At 38.8% G+C, this 19759-nt stretch overlaps 1 protein-coding gene across 2 annotated transcripts in view; it reads left to right on the plus strand.

Annotated features, from left to right (window-relative positions):
• Positions 1-13531, plus strand: part of ctns (cystinosin, lysosomal cystine transporter) — a 32201-nt gene extending 18670 nt beyond the window's left edge. For both annotated transcript variants that reach the window (XM_067598079.1, XM_067598080.1), the window contains exons 5-11: positions 670-773; positions 1566-1703; positions 6938-7037; positions 8497-8616; positions 10262-10432; positions 10888-11005; positions 13073-13531. In XM_067598079.1, coding sequence (XP_067454180.1) covers positions 670-773; positions 1566-1703; positions 6938-7037; positions 8497-8616; positions 10262-10432; positions 10888-11005; positions 13073-13221 — 900 coding nt within the window. In that variant the 3' untranslated portion in view covers positions 13222-13531. The remainder of the gene's footprint in view (positions 1-669; positions 774-1565; positions 1704-6937; positions 7038-8496; positions 8617-10261; positions 10433-10887; positions 11006-13072) is intronic.
• The last annotated feature ends 6228 nt before the right edge of the window (positions 13532-19759 follow it).

Here is a 19759-nt window from a genome sequence, read left to right on the forward strand (position 1 = left end):
GACAACATGTTTTCCCTCTCTCTGTGCACCATGTAGTACCACACTACATAGTAACACTCACACTCAACTGTGATTGTAGGGGTTAGATGCTTCCAATACAATGACCCTCTATACTTTTACCGCTTCTACTATCCTCCAAATTGTAAAGATGGTCAAATTGTAAAGGTTTCACAAAGGAATTATGAAGAGATGAAATGGAGAAAAGGATGGATTCTAAAGTTTTGGTGACCCCTCTTTACCTTTCCTCTAGTAATCACCAGGCTAAAATGTCCACTTTGTACTCAAGAAATAATAAAAGGAAATGGACAGTTTGCCTTGAAGACTGAGGACATACTCACTGAGCTGTACTAGAGCTATAATGCAGATACAGTATTATTTACAATTTTAAGTAGAAAAGAAACAACAATAAATGTATCATGCTAAGAAATACTATCTGTGTCCCAGAGCTTGATCTAGCTTCCATTGTTGCACAGAAAAGGTTCTCAAGCTAAGTGTGTACACTTCGACTCAGTAGTGTGTGCAAAGTTAACAGCATAGATCAACCAAAGCAAAAAGGGATTATATTTATTTCTATGCTCTCATTACTTAAAAGAGAAGAGGATAAGTGGGGTTGTCTGATCCCAGGTGACTAAAACCTCTTGGGCTTATGTTGTTCTTGGTGTTGTTTAGGTGTTGCTGCCAGCGGAGGCAACCTCAGTCAGTTTCAGTGTGACAGGCAATGATGTTGGTCAGGTGACCACATACCTGCTTAGCAACAACACAGACCTTAACAGGTGGGTACTGGTACAGATGCAGCACTGAGAGTCTGCTTAACTTCACTTCTCTTTTATCCATTCGTTTCAGTCCACTGTTGTGTCAGTCCAGCATCACTATAAGAATCACTTTATTCACTAAGTACAATAAAAGAAGAAATGAACAGGGCTTGGCTTCTATCCAATCATATACTTAACCTGTCAGTTTTTTTTTTTAATAAATTTTGTGAACCTGAATCTTGATAGCCTTGCTTACATAAGAGCACTCTTGTATGGTTATTATTCTATGAATCAAAATCAGTCATTTTTTTAATGAAACTCTACATTTTTGATGTATGTTCTGTAGTGAGCATTAGTGAAGCTTTAGCCACTTTTATGCACTGTTGTACACCACTCATGGACCCACATGGACAGATTTAATGAATTTCATGCTCAATAATAAAAATGCCATATTCTCAGACACACCAGTACATGTTGTGCTGGCCAATCTTCTAAGCACAAATCAGACTGTACGTAACAGGTTACATTCATACATTCAGCAGCAATGTGCATGGATGTTGAATGGCTACTGATAGGACCGACTAGAATTAATGCCAGACAAACTACAACTGCAGACTATGCTCAGAATGAGATGCATGGGTCTACCCACCTGGGTATGGTTGATAATGTATTACCAATATATTTTCTATACTCTATACTGAAATTACATGAGTATACTCCTTAACAGCCTTTTTTGACAGTGCAATGATGGTGCCATTGTAAAGTATGATGGTACATACAGTTTGTCTGTAAACCTCATCCTCTTTCCCACAGTTTGTCCGTCAGGATCCGCTTTATGGTTGTCCATAGCAACATCCTGTCAGTACTCGGTGAGGTGATTGGCTGGATTTACTTTCTGGCCTGGTCGGTGTCCTTCTATCCACAAGCCTTGGAAAACTGGAGGAGGAAAAGGTAGTTTTTGCCTGCCATCTGCCCTTCTCTTCATTCATCTAGGTTTTGCATATGCATACACTCAATCTGCTCTTGCTCAAACAGACTTCTGGATGTTTCTCAAATTTATTGTCATTGTGAAAATTACTTAAAAAATTTAACTTTTGAACCTTTTGCATTAATGAACAAAAAACACAAAGCAAAAAAGTCTTACACCTTTACATACTGATCTGTGTGATAAGTAGGTATGTAGTTTCCCACGGGTTTGACATACGCAAAGTGTTGAGAGTCACACAATGCAGAGGATCAAATGTGGCAGTGGTTCATAATTGGTAAAAATGATAAAGCTGTATTTTATGGGTCTGTAAATTTCTAAAAAAAATTCTTAATAATTTACAAGGATGTTTCCTGGAGAGAACTGCAGTTTGGCATTGATTATAGCTAAAAAAGAGACACAATTAATTAGTACAAAATTAATTCAAATTAAATGTGAAGCTAGCTTAACCCCTGTTACTTAATAAACAGCAGGTCAGTTGAGCATAAAAAACCATGAAATTTCAGTTCAGTTCAGACTTTATTAAGGACACAAATCATGGGGGGTCCATAGCACAATGAAGTACAAAGAACAAAATGAATGAATAAATAATCTCTAAAAAAGAAAAACAAACAATAAAAACAAAAAGCGTTCCACAATTATCAGACAGGCTAGAATGCCAATGGCTCCACGTTCTAGATGGTTCTAGAATGTTCTAGATGAGAACCTGACAGAACTCATTTCAGGGTTGGCTAAAGCTGAAATAATACTGTAAACAGAATCAGATAACCTGCATGTACATCTACATATATTTCGTATTACAGCAGAGCAGGTAGGTACACCAACATTAATGAACATCTGGCTTGCACTGCAGCTTCTTGGAGCTTTAAGCAGCAGCCTCATACTCACAGTTTATAAGCCACTGTGAGTCTCTGCATGCTGCCTTTTCTGTAGCAACGCCACAGGTGAGCAATATATAGTGGGATACAAAAAGCTTTAAAAAGAGAGATCTTCACAGTCACTGAACACATACTAAATTTCAGAGCTAACATTTGCTTATGCTCACAACTTTCGACACTGTCTGTACTTGTCCTTATCATCTGATAAATCATTAATTATGTAATGGGCCAAATATTTAGCCTCATTAAACACTTTGCGGTAAATGCCAGACAGTTTTCTGTCTGCCCTACTTCTGACTATCATAATATTACTCCTATTTGTATTTTATTTGATGTCAAAATCTATACCATATTGTGAGCATACCCTCAAAAACTGTTGACCAGCACTACATGGACAGAAAATCACCAAATCATCTGCATACATAAGGTGGTTAATGAGAGAATAACCAACCATTCACCCTGTTCCACATCCTTTTAACTGCATTGACAGATCATCCATATAGATCTTAAAAGAAAAGGAGACAAAATACCACCTTGTCGAACTCAATTATTCACATGTAACAGAGCAGATACAGAATTTCCCATTTAATTTGCATCATCTAATGAGCATACCAGAAAACCAGGATTCTGAGGAGAAATCTAGGAACCCCGCTTTGATATAATTTATTAAATAGTTTTTTATGGTTTGTATTGTCAAAGACTTTAAAGGCATCAATAAAACACATAAAAATTGTGAAAAATTGTATTTATCTAAAATCTCCTTTAAAGCAAAAATACACATATCAGTGCTGTATTTACATTTAAACCGAACCGCACTAGTTGTCAGAAGTCAGGATGTACTATTTAGTAGAGTTCTCTCCAGCACTTTGGATAGAATGCTGGTTAAGGCTATAGATGTGTAATTCTCCGAGCTGTGTAGTTTACCAGCGACAGGCACTAGTATAACAGATAAAATAGAGTCAGGTAGAATACCATGGACTAATAACCCAGTAAAACAAATAGCAAGCAGAGGGTAGAGTTTTTTACTAGCAAGTTTTAAATGTTCAGCAGTTCTATTATCCATACCAGATGCCTTACTATCTCCTAGCTTCATGACAGCATCTTGGAGTTCTTGTGGGTTAACAATCACATGCTCATTGTTATCTATGTTGCCCACACTAAACAAATTGCTTTTAACACAGTTGAAAAGATCATAGTAATGTTTCTGCCACAACTGAGAAATTTTCTCTGATCCATTCCACACTTAGGTCTTATGTTTAGTTGACTCCATCAATATTCAGTGGTAGCAATGTTTTACAATTATTCATGATTCTGACTTCTTTCCATAAATCATTAGGACTATTGTTTTGCAACTTTCTCTCAAGTGAGTCAGACCTCAGTGTCTTCTCATTCTCTTTAGTAAATCAAAGGGTATATTTAAAATTTACATTTGCACATTTATTATATTCAAATAAGGGTCCGTGTTTATTTCTACCTGACTCAACCCATGCTTTAAAAGCCCTTCTAGCCTCAGGATGAAGCTCTTAGAATAGAATCATACATAGAACAGACCTCATTATCATGTTGCGGGTTCTTGCAATTCATATCAGAACAAACACTAGCATCTTTTGGTAGTTCAATACATCCCAACAAGTTGTCAGTCTGAGAAATCTATTCTTTAAGATCCTCCTGTGTTAAGTTAGACCAGTCTAATTTCCCTGCACTTATGTTGCTATCAACAGATGATAACATAGGTATATTGCATAAATTTAACAACATAGAAAAGGGTTATATGGTCAGTAGTGGCTAGATCATAATTAATCTCCATGGCATCTTGAGTGTCATGTGCATCAGCTGTGCATATGCAGTGTTCAAGCCATGAAGTTGTGTGCCAAGCTTTACTGATATAAGTATAGCTATTGTCAGGCATAAGCACCTTGCCAGAGAGGATCACACCACATCAGAGCAAAACTGCATTAAGTGATTAGCAAATAAAGAATTACCATCAGAGACATCAGCATCTCCAGCAACATAGATACAGGTGGAAGCATTGCCCTCAATAAAAGACATAACACATGCCCATCTGTTGAGATATTCACCTTCATTTTGGTAACACTCATAGGGTGTATAAATGTTCAAAAAAATCCACCTGGCATCCTGCTTTGGACTACTTTGCTGCTAAGGTCAGTAGTAGACTCACCAGCCCCATAAAAGTCTTTATGTTAAGACTTTAGTCTTTCCAAGTGTTGTTTAGCTAAGAATGTCTCTTGAGCACACAGTATATCACAAATCTCCAAGAACTTGTCCACAACCACATGGCGTGATTTGTCTGCTTCACTGTGGCCAACACCAGCCCTCACGCATTACATGACACAACACTGATTTTCATTAAGGTTAGTTAATTTCATATTATGCCTTATTTACTTACTTCTGTCGTTTGCCCGGGCACATACTAGGCTGTGGCTCCCATGCGGGGCAACAGGTATATTCGCAGAATGCTGCAGATCAGATCAGAGCTAATGGCAGTGAGGCCTGTGGATCAGAGCCCCCTTTGCCATTAGCTCTTGATTTACAAGCCTCATAGTACCAATGGACATAAGTCCTAGCTGGCCAAAGTTGTGGATCGTACATATCAGCAACTTCATTACATTCTTCAGTGACATGAAACGAGTTGAATCTGTTCCGGGTCAAGTCAATCTTCCGGCATGTAACTGATTTATTGCTTAATTTCTCAGTCAAATAATTACGTAGAGTGTCAGCATCAAGATTAGGGGACAATCTAGAAACAAATGCACTCACCAGCTTGGTTTTAACCATTTGAATGTTATTCTCAGTGCTGGTACCACTTATCCCCATTTTCTTCTGTTCTCAATCGTTTCAAATGAGCTTGTATAGTGCAGGGTTTTGGCTGCACTACTGCATTTTGAGGCACCGGCTTACGTTGTCGTCCTTCTTTCACAACAATGCTGCACTGTGGGGACCGTGATTGTGTTCAGGGCAGTGTGCTCATTGTTGTTTCATCCTTCATCCTCTTCTCCTGGCAAGTGGAGCCCAGCCCCTGCACCTCTCCTTCCCGCAAGGCACCGGTTCCAGGGTCCAAGCCAGGGAGACCACGGTACTTCTCTATTGCTGATATCTGGCGATCCATAGTCACAGTAGCTGCCCCCAGGATCTCAATCACACTTGTCTGTACATTCAGGGCCCTCCTCAAGCTAGAAACTTCTTGGCTCAACTGCTCCAGTCTGCTTAGCAGCGCCGAGGCATCCATGCTGTCAAACCCAACAGGTGGAAGCTCATCCAAGTAGTGTGAAACAAACCTGGGAATGTTTTCTCTGCACTCATTAAGCCTTGAAACATGCCTTGATATTGTTAATTTTTCAATTTATTTATATAGTGCCAAATCACAACAGAAGTTCTCAGGGCACTTTTCACATAGAGCAAGTCTAGACTGTACTCTTCAATTTACAGAGACCCAACAATTCCACTATGAGCACGCACTTGGCAACAGCAGTAAGGAAAAACTCCCCTTAAACAGGCAGAAACTTAAAGCAGAACCCGGCTCTAGGTGGTTGGCCATCTGCTTTGACCGGGTGTGTGCTAATATCCTTGTGTGGGCCTTTGTGCATAGTTTTTGGACAAACTTCAAATAGACGCTTCATGGACTCTTCAATCCACTCTGACGAGAAGTTGTTTGAAGCGAGCAAAACATTTCATTGTGGCTTAGTGTCCTCATTTTGACGACAAGAAAGTTCATCTTCCACTATCACCTTTCCATCCGCCGTTATAAATCTCAGGTTTCATACCAGGGCAGACACTGCCACAAGCACCTGCACGCACCTCCACCCCTGCCATCTTGTCTTAACATCTCTGCAGGCCCATATACTGTTGAACATCTATGAAGAATAACAATTCTAGTAACAAATGAATACCAAATGATTATTTACTTCGGTTTATACAGAGGCTTTCTTTGAAGGAAATTCCTCTGGAACAGCTGCTTTTAATTTAATTTTAATTTTGTTTGTTTAATTTTTATTAACTTTATGTAATAAACCAAAAAAACACACATGGTCCATACCTGTTACCAGTATGGGGCAGATTTTTGCATAGTCTTTGGTTGTGGTGTGAATAACTGTGTTTATAAGTGGTTTCTAAATATATTTCTGGTGATTTTGATTAGATTTTTGCTTTACATATTCTAATTGGATCACATGGGAATCCTGGTGGCCTCAGACTCAGTGGCCAGATATCTTTCTGTCTCCTTAGGACCAACGTGCAAAAAATGCACAAAAATTTGAGAAAAATGAACTGACTCGGATTAATGATATTAACATCTTTGCTTTCAGTGTTGTAGGTCTCAACTTTGACTTCCTGGCTCTCAACCTAACTGGCTTCATCGCTTATAGTGTCTTCAATATAGGGTTGTTCTGGGTGCCAGATATAAAGGTAACTTCATCCTTCATTCAAGGTCAGTCTTTCAGCCATGTTAAGTACTAGTAGTTTAGTACTACTGGAGGAACCTTTCTCATGTGAAATGCTAAATCACCGGGGTACTACTTTGATCAGTTAGGAACACAACTGTACTTCCATGGGCAGCTACAGAACAGGAATTGTCTATGAGCCTTGCATTACAATCCAGACGAAATGGACATGAATAATTGAGGTCTGATATTTAAGTTTCAGGTGAGGCAATTTTGCCCCTTAAACTGCTGGAAGTAAAAACTATCATAGTTAATACCACATATTTAGAAAAAAGTGAAATTAGAAATAAAGCACACATTTGTCATGATTCCTGTCCTTTTTGACAATGCCATCTGACTTGATCATTTTGATAAATAATTAAATGTTTCCTAGTCAGACCATGTTCTCACATTGTTGTCTGATAAACAATGTCAGTTCACAGTGGAGTATGTTAACAATGTATGGCAACACTCTGTATATTTTAATTATTGGACAGTTACACTTTATTTTTTCTTCAGGCTCTGTGCTTCAGCACATTCAATTTGAAATAAAGTAATGGATACTACATTAAAGTGCCAAGTCTCAGCTTTAATTTGAGTAGGTATACATCAATATAGAAAGAACTGAGGCAAGGTGGCAAGCAAGAAAGGGAAGGCAACGAGCAGTTTCCAACTTCAGGTAATTGAATTATTAAGTGCCATTTTTAAAATGGCAAATTCTCCATGGTCATCATGGCTGAAAAGATGGAATGAAGGGCCTTCATGGCAAGACATATTAGGCAGGGGCTACTGAGAGAGGCAACAGCAACTGGCTGTTGCATATGAGGATAATAGGCAGCTGTTTATGAAGGTTGAGTAGGAGGAAGAAGAACACCAGCAGCAGCTTGTTTGGGTGAGTATGAGGGAGAATACTAGCAGGGGCTTGTGCCACTTGTAGGGAGAGGACACCAATATGGGACTGGGGATAGGAAGCGATCAGGTAAGGAAGCTGGTGATTAAAAGGAATCTACTGAAACAGGCTGTGCTGCTGGATTAGTCACATGAGGTGCTACAACAAAGGAATAGGACGCAACAGGTGGTGGAAGGCTATGTTCCTGTGAGGGCACAGGGGCATGTGGAAAGTATGTTGGGAAGTAATGTTGAACATACAGCTGCCCAAGAGACATTAAGTAGCCAACTGTCCAATTACTATTGAAGCCTTGCAATTTGGGCACTATGTGTTATAAGGGCTATATCTCACACACAGTTCTTTCAATGTTGAGGTAAACCTACTCAAATGAAAGCTGGGACTTGGTGCTTTAATGTATTATCCATTATTTTATTTTAAATTAAATTTGCTGAAGGATATAATCTAAAGAACAAAAAATATGTAACAAATACTTAAGGTCTGGACTGTTGTATATCATGTCTGTTGTTTATTAAGCTACTGTGTCTCTACCCTGCAGGAGGAGTTTCTGAAGAGGAACCCTAATGGAATTAACCCTGTAAACGCTAACGATGTGTTCTTCAGTCTCCATGCTTTACTACTCTGTTTGGTCTACATCAGCCAGGCTGCTGCATATGAGGTGTGTGGTTCTTACCTGGAGAAGTTTTTGATAGAGTGAATGTTAAACATACAGTCACTCACTCAACTTTATTCAGAATACATCTGCAATCTAAAATCGAACTTTACTTGGAGTGTCAGAGGGAGGGGGATAAATATGGTGCTGCACATAAAAAGACACAGACAGGCCATGGATGTATTAAGGATGCAGGCTGGTAGCAAAGTTATTTCTACAACAAGTGGAACAGTCTCTGCTGTTGCATTCAGTGTTTCAGGCTTTTCTTCACATTTCGGCTTCAAGATTGGGCCGTAATAAAAAATCTGGAGAGCACTGAAGCCACAATTTGCATGTCTTTTGTTTGCAGTGGATAGCACACAGCTCTTAAAGGTCACAAATCAACTTTCATGTATTTTGCCTCTTAAGTGACTGTAGCTGCCTAGGAATGGATCCCCCATTATTTCAGCTTATATCATTATCAAATGCTGAGCCCAAATGGCCCAGAATATATGAAATCATATATATTGGGATACGTGATTTTGGTCATATCATATATCCCTAATTTGGGCATTTCTTGCATCTCACTCAGAGAGCAACTCTGTTGAAAAGAGCAATTAAAATGAAACAAAATTTCTCAGTGAAACATTTATAGTGAGCAATTCACATAAAAACAAAAGCTACAGAGGACACATTACTCACCCCTGGCACCCAACCCAGACTCCCTGCAAGAGAATTTTTAACTACCTTCCCAATTCTATTTCTTCTTGTAGATCCCACTGCTGGAGCAGTTTATTATTGGAACAATCACCAATTACAGTATTGTTGGTACATTTATAAAATTGTGAAGCTGTGTGGTATTCCTGTGGCAACTTAAAATACCGCAGTTTTATTTTCTTATAGGCTGTATTTGAGATGCATCTTTACAACTATAATTAAAGTTGTTGATTCTTGAATATGCATTTTCTGCGTGAATGTGTGCACAGGCAGTTTGTCTGAGAAGATATCTGTAATACCAAAAATTCGACTTTTGTATTTTCACTTGGTTGCCACTTATAATTTTGACATGTTTCTATTTTGTAAGATTCTACAATGCACCATTTCAAATTGGAAAGTTACTTACACATCCACTGTGAGTCAGATTAATAGTTTGATGCTCTACTTACAGTTCTTGAAGAAGACAGCAATATTCTTCCTTTAACATAATTGGAATGTATTTTATGCAATTGTATAAGTATAATCCAACCTAATGCAATCCAAAAGAATGTAAGACAAAATAATTTAACCCAAACAAATGTAGTTCAATGCAGTTTAAACTGTCAAAAAGGTTGCATTGAGTGAAACTATCAAAGATCAAACCACCTTCCTTCATAAAGTGCCAACCAATGCCGTTTTACATTTGAAGTCTACTCTACAACACCTGGAGGTGCACTTTACCAAAAATGGTCTTATAAGTTACCCACAGTATACTTAAACTATACCAACAGGAAATAAACACAACTTGTAATAACTATCTTTCTCAGAGCAAAAATAATTTACAATGATTTCAACATACTTACTATCAAATAGAATTAATCAACAGTAAGACATCCAGTACATTAAAACAACAACTATTATAATGTCTATGACTCACTATCTGTGTGTAAAGTAGTATGTGTCCTCTCTCTTCCAGAGAGGCGGTCAGAAGGTCTCCTGGACGGCCCTGTTCTTCTTGCTGATTGGCTGGACATTTGCCTTGGTCAGCTTATTTCTTGCTGTAGCCAAACAGATCAGCTGGTTGGATTACCTCTACTATTTCTCCTACATTAAACTAGCAGTCACTCTGATCAAATATGTGCCGCAGGTAAGCTTTACACATACATATAGAGGGACCAAAAAATGGAAACACACTTGTAATGCATTGCAATATAATAGCCTTGCAGTAAAAACTACCTTTTGTCATCTTTGTTCAATTTAGGACAGTTGTATGTTTTGAGATTGTAGTTAGTTCAATACAGACCACAGATTTGACTTGCCTCTCTTGACAGTGTCAACAACTAAAATTTTAAGTTTCATAAAGAATGATCTGTTATAAGACTGTTGGATTGAATTGCATTATATTTTTATTCTTACTCTTTGTATGGAAAATACACTGATTAAGATTGTGATGCCTTTTCATTGATTCCATGTTTACTGTAAGATTGATCAATTCAACATACTGTATATAGTGAGTCTGTCTCAATAATATTCCACAAAATTCAGTCCAGTATCATAACATGACAGATGGTTACAGTGTTGCTGGTTTTCTGCTGTTTCCAGGCATACATGAACTACAGAAGACAGAGCACTGAGGGGTGGAGTATTGGCAACGTGTTGCTGGACTTCACTGGTGGAACCCTTAGTATTCTACAGATGATCCTACAGTCTTACAACAATGGTAGCTATTGTGCTTTATGCTATTGTATACTCAATGCTGTACTTTATCATTTGTAGCATTTAGGGCAGTCAGTTGTTAAAATGGCCACAAATTTAAATTAAATCAAAGGGGTTTTCTATTTGACAAAATGTTAATTGAGGTGCTGTGGTTGCATCGCTAATCTCAGAGTCAGCAGGTCTACTCCACTGGATTTGGCTTGTAGGTCTAAATAAGTGTGGTAAAAAGATGCTTGAAAAGAATGATGTAGTGTGGCTGTAGATGTGTTCAGGACTATCCTAAAAAAAGAGAAGACCTTAAAATGTAGATTTTGGGTTTAAATGAGGCAAAGTATAATGTTGTCTTAAAGACAGAGACACCAGGACAGTATGGGTGTTTAACAATTACTGTAACATGCAAATAAAACCAGAAAGCCTGCAGAAACAACAAAGTCGTAGGTTGCTATGCCGGCACACAAAATGTTACAGTGTCAAGGTAACAGAGGAGCATTTTCACAGCATTTTCAACCCCCCTGACAACCAAAAACACCACAGAGTAACTTCACCAAGTTCAACCCAACAAGAAACCAAAGTTTGTTTGTACAAACTTTGGTTTCTTGTGAGTAACTTTGGTTTCTTGTGAGTATCAATAGGGAAGGAATCGATGCATCACACAACAAATTGATTCAAAATTGCAAGAATTACACAAATGGTAAATAGGCTGCTTTTATATAGCGCCTTTCTAGTCTTCCAAACACTTAAAGCGTTTACACTACATGCCACATTCACCCATTCACACACACATTCATACTCTGATAGCAGTGGCTGTCATGCAAGCTGCCTGCTCATCAGGAGGAGTTTCTAATCATTCACACTCACACACTGATGGCATAGCCTTAGGGAGCAATTTAGGGTTCAGTATCTTGCCCAAGGAAACTTTGACATGCAGACTGGAGGAGCTGGGGATCAAACCGAAGACCTTCCGTATAGTGGACTACTTCCTGAGCCAAAGCCAACAAGCTCCATATTTCACTGTGTACAGCATTTGTTTTTTCACATTTAATTGGAAAAAGTTCATCTGTTGCTGAGCTTCACAACATTCCAACAACAGAGCTGCTGTGCTGTCTCCTGAGCTAAATTGATTAACAGCTCTGTTTGTTTTGATCCAGTTCTGCTGAAATTCAAGCTGTACACAAATATCTTTTTTCTTTGTCACTTGAAATAAGTTTTGTGGTTAAAAAAAGCCAAATGTACATATTTCTCCTGTAATAACTGTTACTAATTAAACTGTTGACTGTCAGTCACACATCAAAGGTGCAATGGGGGTGACTAATGGCAGTTGATGTTTTGTAAAGCTGATGGCAAACCACAAATGCAATTAAATTAAAAGATAGGTTTGGATTTTTCATGTCTGTCTTAATACAATACTGACATGCTCATATGTTTGTGGAAATACAGTACCAGTCAAAAGTTTGGCCAAACATTTTCATTCAAGTGAATAGGACGGTGTGTCCAAACTTTTGACTGTTACTGTAGGTCTTAGTCACTGTAACAATTCCTACTCTCCATACTGACCCTGAGGCTATTCCCCCAGAATGGGACTATACTGTAAGAGATGAGGGACAAAATCCACCACCTTTGTTCTGTGTAAAAATGCATTCCAAGGTTCAGCTGAAGCTAATGAGGTCACAGCAGTCTGAGTTGAGTCAGTATCTTCCAAAGTTACAGTCTACTGAGGACAAAATTCCCCCATCAGCAAAGTGATCACAACTTAGGTGGGCAAGATAATCAGATTGCCATTTGGTTCAGTGAAATAGTTGTTAATGAGATATTTCAGTCTGGACCAAAGTGGTGGACTGACATACTGACCAACATTGCCATGCATTCCTAAAGCACCATTGCTAGCATGGCTAAAAATGAATGCAGAGAATAGTATTTACATAAAGATTTAAATGAATTGGAAAAAATGAAAATACTTTTACCACCTGCTGGTGATGGTGCAATTACATGGCACATTAAATCGTATACAGCATTTGACTGACGGAGCATGTTGTTTGTACTAACTGTTGCTGTAATGTTTATCTCTCCTCAGACGAGTGGAGGCTGATATTTGGTGATCCGACAAAGTTTGGTCTTGGTCTGTTCTCTGTGGTGTTTGACATCCTCTTCATTAGTCAGCACTACTGTATCTACAGACGGCCACCACAGTACGAACCTGTTACAGAGCAACAAAAAGACTGATGCCGACTCTGTTGCTCAAAGTAGTACTCCTGATAAACCAACAGATGATGGAGGCTGCTGAAGAGAAGCCATGATGATCGTGATCTTTAACTTTCTTCTTGATATGTTGCAGCAGAGTTATTCAGTGCAGGTTTCATTTGTATCAAGCTGCTCTGAGCTCAGTTTGCTGCCTTCCAAAATATCTCAGGATCAGCACTTGCCTTTTTTTTTTTTTTTTTTTACCACTGTATGAATATTTTGGTTGATTAAAAGAAAACCAGATGTAATGATGTCAATGTAAACACTTTCTAATAAATACATTATCACTGTATTATATTTCAGTTTTTTAGATTTAGATCAGTATCACAGATCAGTATTGGTGTAAAATTCGATAAGTAGCAATGTCTTCATTACATTGTTGGATCTGGGAGGAGCATGGCTGGTTATTAGCAACAATGAATAATTATCAGAGATAATTGTTAATTATTAAAATTAATAAAATTATTAATATGAATTAATAATAACAGGGCACCACCAGGAAACCGGGACCAATAACCAGACAGTGAAGTAGTCTCATAATAGAGTTCAACTAGGATGCTTATATCTGAGGGAAGATAACAATAAATGAGCACAATAATCACAGAAGACTTCTCTTTAAATGTATAACAGTGTTTATTAAACAATAGCAAAGTTAACAAAGTTAGCTGATGCTTTGATCAATAAATCACTATCCTAAAATCTAATTCTACCTAAGCAATAACAACAGCTATGTTTAGTGAAAACACATGCACCTTTTACTTTGTCGCTTCAGAAAGTGGGTAGGGTGTGTGTTTCAGTCTGTCTTTGGGGTCCGTCTCGGATGCTGATGGGGCCGTCCTCTTGCTCTGTTGGTGGGTTTGACGGCAACTGATCCTCGGTGAGTGTTGCAGAGAAAACAGCGGGGTCAACTAAGTTAAAGACGAGGCAGTCCTTCGTCTCTCTGGAGAAATCCTTTCTCCCTTCTGCAGGCAAATTGAGAGCGCTGGGTTGCAGCAGCAGTCTTTCTCTCAGATCTAGTGATTGTGTTCAGGTGAATACAGGGCGAAGTCTCAGCTCGCTCAGTAAGGGGAGTCTCTTGAAACTCGGCGCAGGGAATTACACATGCACAGGGATACCTCCTTTTCATTGTAAATGCAGCGGAGGAAGCTTTGCTTTCACTTGAGAGTCAACGTTTCCTCCTCTTTCTTCCATCCCCTGTTACTAACCCACACAAGTGCGCGCGCACACATACACACAACACACGCACCTCTCCTACCCTCTATTGCCCCTCGTTATCTACCATCAAACAAATGTGTTTGATAAATTGAACTGGGTGAGTGCAGAGATGCCACCAGTCGGTGTCATCTTGCTATTGTTTAACTGAAATGCCACGGTCACATCCGCCATTTGGTTCTCACGTGATGCGACTTCCCTACGTGGTCACATCGGCATTTTGATTCTTGCGTGACCATCTTGAATCTCGTGGGGAATTCATCTCCTGAGATCACGTCCACCATCTTACCCACAAATACACACACACACACACACTTATAGACACACCTACCCATCTACACTTTCATACACACATGCTCCTGCTTGCATGTGTTTTCACTGTACACAACTTATTATTGCTTAGGTAAAAGGGTCAAAGCATCGGCTAACTTTGTTAACTTTGCTATTGTTTAATGAAAACTGTCATACATTTAAAGAGAAGCCCTCTGTGATTATTGTGCTCATTTATTGTGAAAGGTGGCTGATTGAGAGAGTCAGAGCTTGAGCTCAAACCTTCATTTACCTGTGAATGTTGATATCCCTCAGATATTAGCATTCTAGGTGACCTCTTTTATGAGACTACCTCATTGTCTGGTCACTGGTCCCAGTTTCCAGGTGGTGCTCCATTATTAATTCATATTAACAATTTTATTAATTTTAATAATTATCTCTGATAATTAATTATTAACTTGTGGTACTTGTTTGTCAGAGCTCACTGGGACATGAGGCCTCAGTTGTGCTTCAGGTAATGGTAAAAAATGCACATTCAGAAGCTGGGAGGAATACGATTGATAAAGACATTAAATCAAATAGGTCTACTGTATATAACATACTAAGACAACAATAGACAGATACATGAATATGTATTTGTGTGTGAATACACACACACACATATATATACACATACATACATACATACATACATGACTGCAAGTGCCACTGCATGTGGCTGTGTAAACTTGACATAAGAAAAGGCTTCTTTTTATAGCAATAACAATATTAGCAAATATAAAATATTTTTGTTTACCAGTTTCTTCATGGTTTTGATGCATTCTTAGAAACAAAAGGCCAGTTTTGAGAGTCTGACACAAATACCAAAACTGTTTCCATTTACAAAACAGCACTTGCAAATCTTTTGCATCTTTTTCACTGCATTGATAAAGGTTTTGTTCAGTTTTTTATACACAAAACAGAAAATTAAGTTAACCATATATTTTGGCAGTCTGTTTACATCAGGTCACACCTACCATAATATTCTCCCTGCTGAGACATGCCAGATAAAAATGCTTTGTGTGACACAGTCAACCTTGGTATGGCAGGAGTGATGTCATCACAGGCCAAGTGGTCACATGGTTTCTGAGAGTGACCTGACAGAGAAAGACACAATTTTAGTGTGTAAATGTTCCATCATTACATTGAAAAAAACAAATTTATCACATATTTTTTTTCATATTTGGTCCTGAACTACTGCATTACAGTCTGATGAATCCCACATTGTTCAACATGACACTTGAACAGAGTTGCCTACACTATATTTGTTATGACCCAGACTAGGGGAAACCCTGGCGCAACATGAAAATGAGACCCCCCCCCCCCCCCCCCCCAAGCTCCCAAGAACCATCAGCAACAAGGAATTTTGCAGCCCTTTAAATGTTTATTTCATATTTTGGCTTCTTGGTTGATTAATAGCAAAACAACAAACAAAATGTAAATAAAGCTAAACAACCTAAAATTACCTACTCAAACAGAAAGAAACATAAATACAAAATACAAATAACTCTAAACTTAGCAAAAACATAAGAAAAGAGATCAAAGCAAAATGTTACCCACCCCTATGGAACCTGGGCTGATATATGTACTTGGAAAGCTATTTACAATATTTTACAACACTAGAACATGTCTGCTGACTGGTCAGAGGTGGAGAGAGGAGAGCCCACAGGAGATGGGGGAAGCCGGCAATTAAACCACTAGTTTTTAGGCTGGGACCAAACAGCTCCCTGGAACAACCTACACACACTTTACTAGAATCAACTACAGTTGCTCACTGCTGTAAGTACAACAAAATCCGGCAGTAAGGGATACGGTACAAAGCCCCCAGGAACAGTGCCAGGCTTTGAAGCCAATTTGACATAGTGGCCAAACCATGTAATTACATCACATGATGCTATTGGACCCAAAAATACTTTTTCCCATAGACTTACATCATGAATCATTTTATCCCCATTCAAGCTAGCCAGAGGGCATTGGGCCCATAGAGTGTGTGCAGTATGTTTTCAGGAAGTGGCTTTTTTGGCTTCATGTGCCATTGAGCAACTTTCACAGGAATGAACAGGGCCCTGCCTCCCACGCTGTATCCAGTTCTCTTTATACATCCATGGACAGTACAACCAACTAACCAAACAACTGTTGGACAAGCAGAACATACCCCTCTCATCCACAGCTGTTTTACAGCTATTCAGAGTTTGCTTTGCTAATAGTGAACTGTTATGATTGAGCTCAAAATGGATGTTTATTGTATGTATGAGTCTAATTAGCTAAATAACTAAAAAGAAGTTAGTGTAATTGGTGCATCTCTTAAAAGTATTGTACATTTTCTGTGTTGAGGCATTTCAGTCTTTGACATTCATTACAACTACTGCTATCTGGGCCTCCAGAACCCTTCTGGTGTCAAAAGCTCCTGTAAATTAACACGCAAATTACTCTATGGAAGTCTGGAACAATTCTATGGTAGTTTTAGATTATTCCACTGCCAATGTGCGCAAAAATGGGTCCTGGCATCATAAGCTCTCATGGACCAAACCTGTCAAAGAGTCTATGATTGCAGGTTGGAGGATGGACTGGATAGCAACCGACATTACATCTGGAGGAGATATTTTGCTATATTGTCAAGCCTTCAGAGAGACGCCACCTCCTCCAAGAAAAATCCTGTTGGGGAAAAGTAGACAGCTTCATCAATGGCACGAAAACGCTGAAGAAGTATACTAATGAACAATAGGGACAATCAGCAATGTTGTTGACATATTGAATTTTGACATTGTTACCTAACATTGTGTTTATTGTTTATACTTTTGAAAATAAAACATGCATTAAATGAGTAAAAATAGCTACTCACACATTAATAATCTGTTACTTGGATTATAACCCAGTGTGAGTATTTTTACCCATTAAGTGCTCTTGCAATATAAATTTGGCTGCTCCATTTGCTTCATAGCATTGAGTCATTGAATATTGGCCTGTCATGCAACATAGAACTAATTTATTTAAGTTGCTTGGGAAATTAATATGCCCTGAAACATATTTCATGAGGGCAAAAAAGCCCTTGAAAAAAAGGTTATTTCCTACCCTGAACTGAGCTGTCAGCTCCTTACTCAGGTCTACAGAGGACTCATTGAGAGCATCCTGACCAGAGGGATCACTGTGTGGTTTGGAAACATCACAAAGCAGGAACAGAATGCTCTCCAACAGGTTGTTAAAACTGCAGAGTGGATTATCAGCTCTTATCTCCCCTCTGTAGAGACTCTGTACTCTGACCACTGCAGGAACAAAGCATGAGACCCTCATCACCCAGGACACTCTCTGTTCAGGTGGAGGAGCACAGGATATACTCTGGCCACAGACCAGAGATTATCACCACACATCAAACCAGATTCAGCAACAGCTTCTTAGCAGTAATCACATAGGTTGCTGAGGACATTCAGGCTGGAGCAATGTACCGTCACCCCGCCTCACTCTCACAGAGACTTGGGTGTCCTAGCACACACACTCTCCCTGGACTGTGAATGACCTAAATCTGGCACACAAAACACCTTGCTTGTTTTAACTGCTCAAAACCTAAAATTTATGTACTAGTACTATGTACTGTGGTGCAAATTTCCATACCTTGCTGGTGTTTTTTCTTATGTGTAATACCTCCCTCCAATTGCTGCTCCAGTACTTCATTAGAAACTCTGAATAATTTGAGTGCTGTAAATAACTGTTGTAAATAATGCAATATCTTTCAATTTTAATTTAATTTTTTAAATTCATTGTAAAATTGTTTCTATTTTTTTTTAAACCTGACTGCGTGAACCGAATTCCAATATGCATGTACCCTGTGCCTGTGTATATGGCAGTAAAGTCTCTTGAAATCTTGAAAACAGTTGGGAGTTCCGGAGGAGTGGCTGCACCGGGAGTGAGCTCCTGATTACATCTCAAACTTGGACCCAAAAAAGTGGAACATTTTGCAAATTAACAAAAGTCTTCAGAAAGGAATCTATAGAAGAAGTAATAGCATTGATCAGCAAGAACAGAAGAGAAAACATAATCTTTGGATATATTTCTCAAATCAAAACAACTAGCTAGCTGTCAACTGCTAACTGCTACCTGCTGATACCAATATTCCGATTGTAGAAGGGTTAGTCTCGCTATCACCTCATTTTTACCTACCTAGCCCCGCGTAGTCACTTTTACCTGGCTGGTCACGGCCACTTATGTCACTTCCTTTTTTTTGTTGTTGTTGTTAGAAGGTTATTTTCCATATAAGGGAAACGCCGACAGCACAATCAGATCCCATTCAATTGCCATCCGGGCGTACTATAAATACTCATTGCGCACACACACAGAAAGAAGTGTTTTCCCATAGCGTACAGCAGAGTGCTATAGTCCCCCTACACGGTGGTCCGCTGGCAGACAGGGAGTTTGGTCTCCCTGTTCGAGGTATGTATGGTAGTTTAAAAGTCAACCTGCCAGGTTTCCTTTATGGTATTAATGGAAATAATTGTAAATACCAGGAGCAGGCAACCCCAGCTTTTGAACACCCAGATCTGTGGGAGACAGTAGATTTCACCTGTAGAGGTAGGCACTAATAGTTGTTGTTTCCCGTGTAGTGTTGTATTGAGTTGTATCAAAAATGATAGGTTCTTTGTGATTCAGGGTTCCAGTGCGGAGGAGCATTTAAGCTGTGCCATAATTGGCCGGGGTTATTATGGTAGAGGTAGGATGAAACAATTAAGCATATCATATTGAAGGCCACGGTTGGATATTTGGGATTGGTTTTTTTTATTTTTATTTTTTTCTTTTAGGATAGTTTGCTACTGTTTTGTCTTTTTCTTTTTTTCTTTTCTTTGTTTCTTTTGTTTAGTTATGTTTAGTGTTGCTTTTGCCTCTTTTGGTTCAATATATTTTGACTGATTGTAGAATTGGTTGATTTGTGTTGTGAGACGAACCCACTGCGCCTGAAGGACCTTGTCAGGTGTAGTAATGCTGTCTCTGTGCCCCTTTATTTAGCTTT

Source organism: Thunnus thynnus, chromosome 8 (assembly GCF_963924715.1).
Source record: "Thunnus thynnus chromosome 8, fThuThy2.1, whole genome shotgun sequence".
NCBI classification, from domain to species: domain Eukaryota; kingdom Metazoa; phylum Chordata; class Actinopteri; order Scombriformes; family Scombridae; genus Thunnus; species Thunnus thynnus.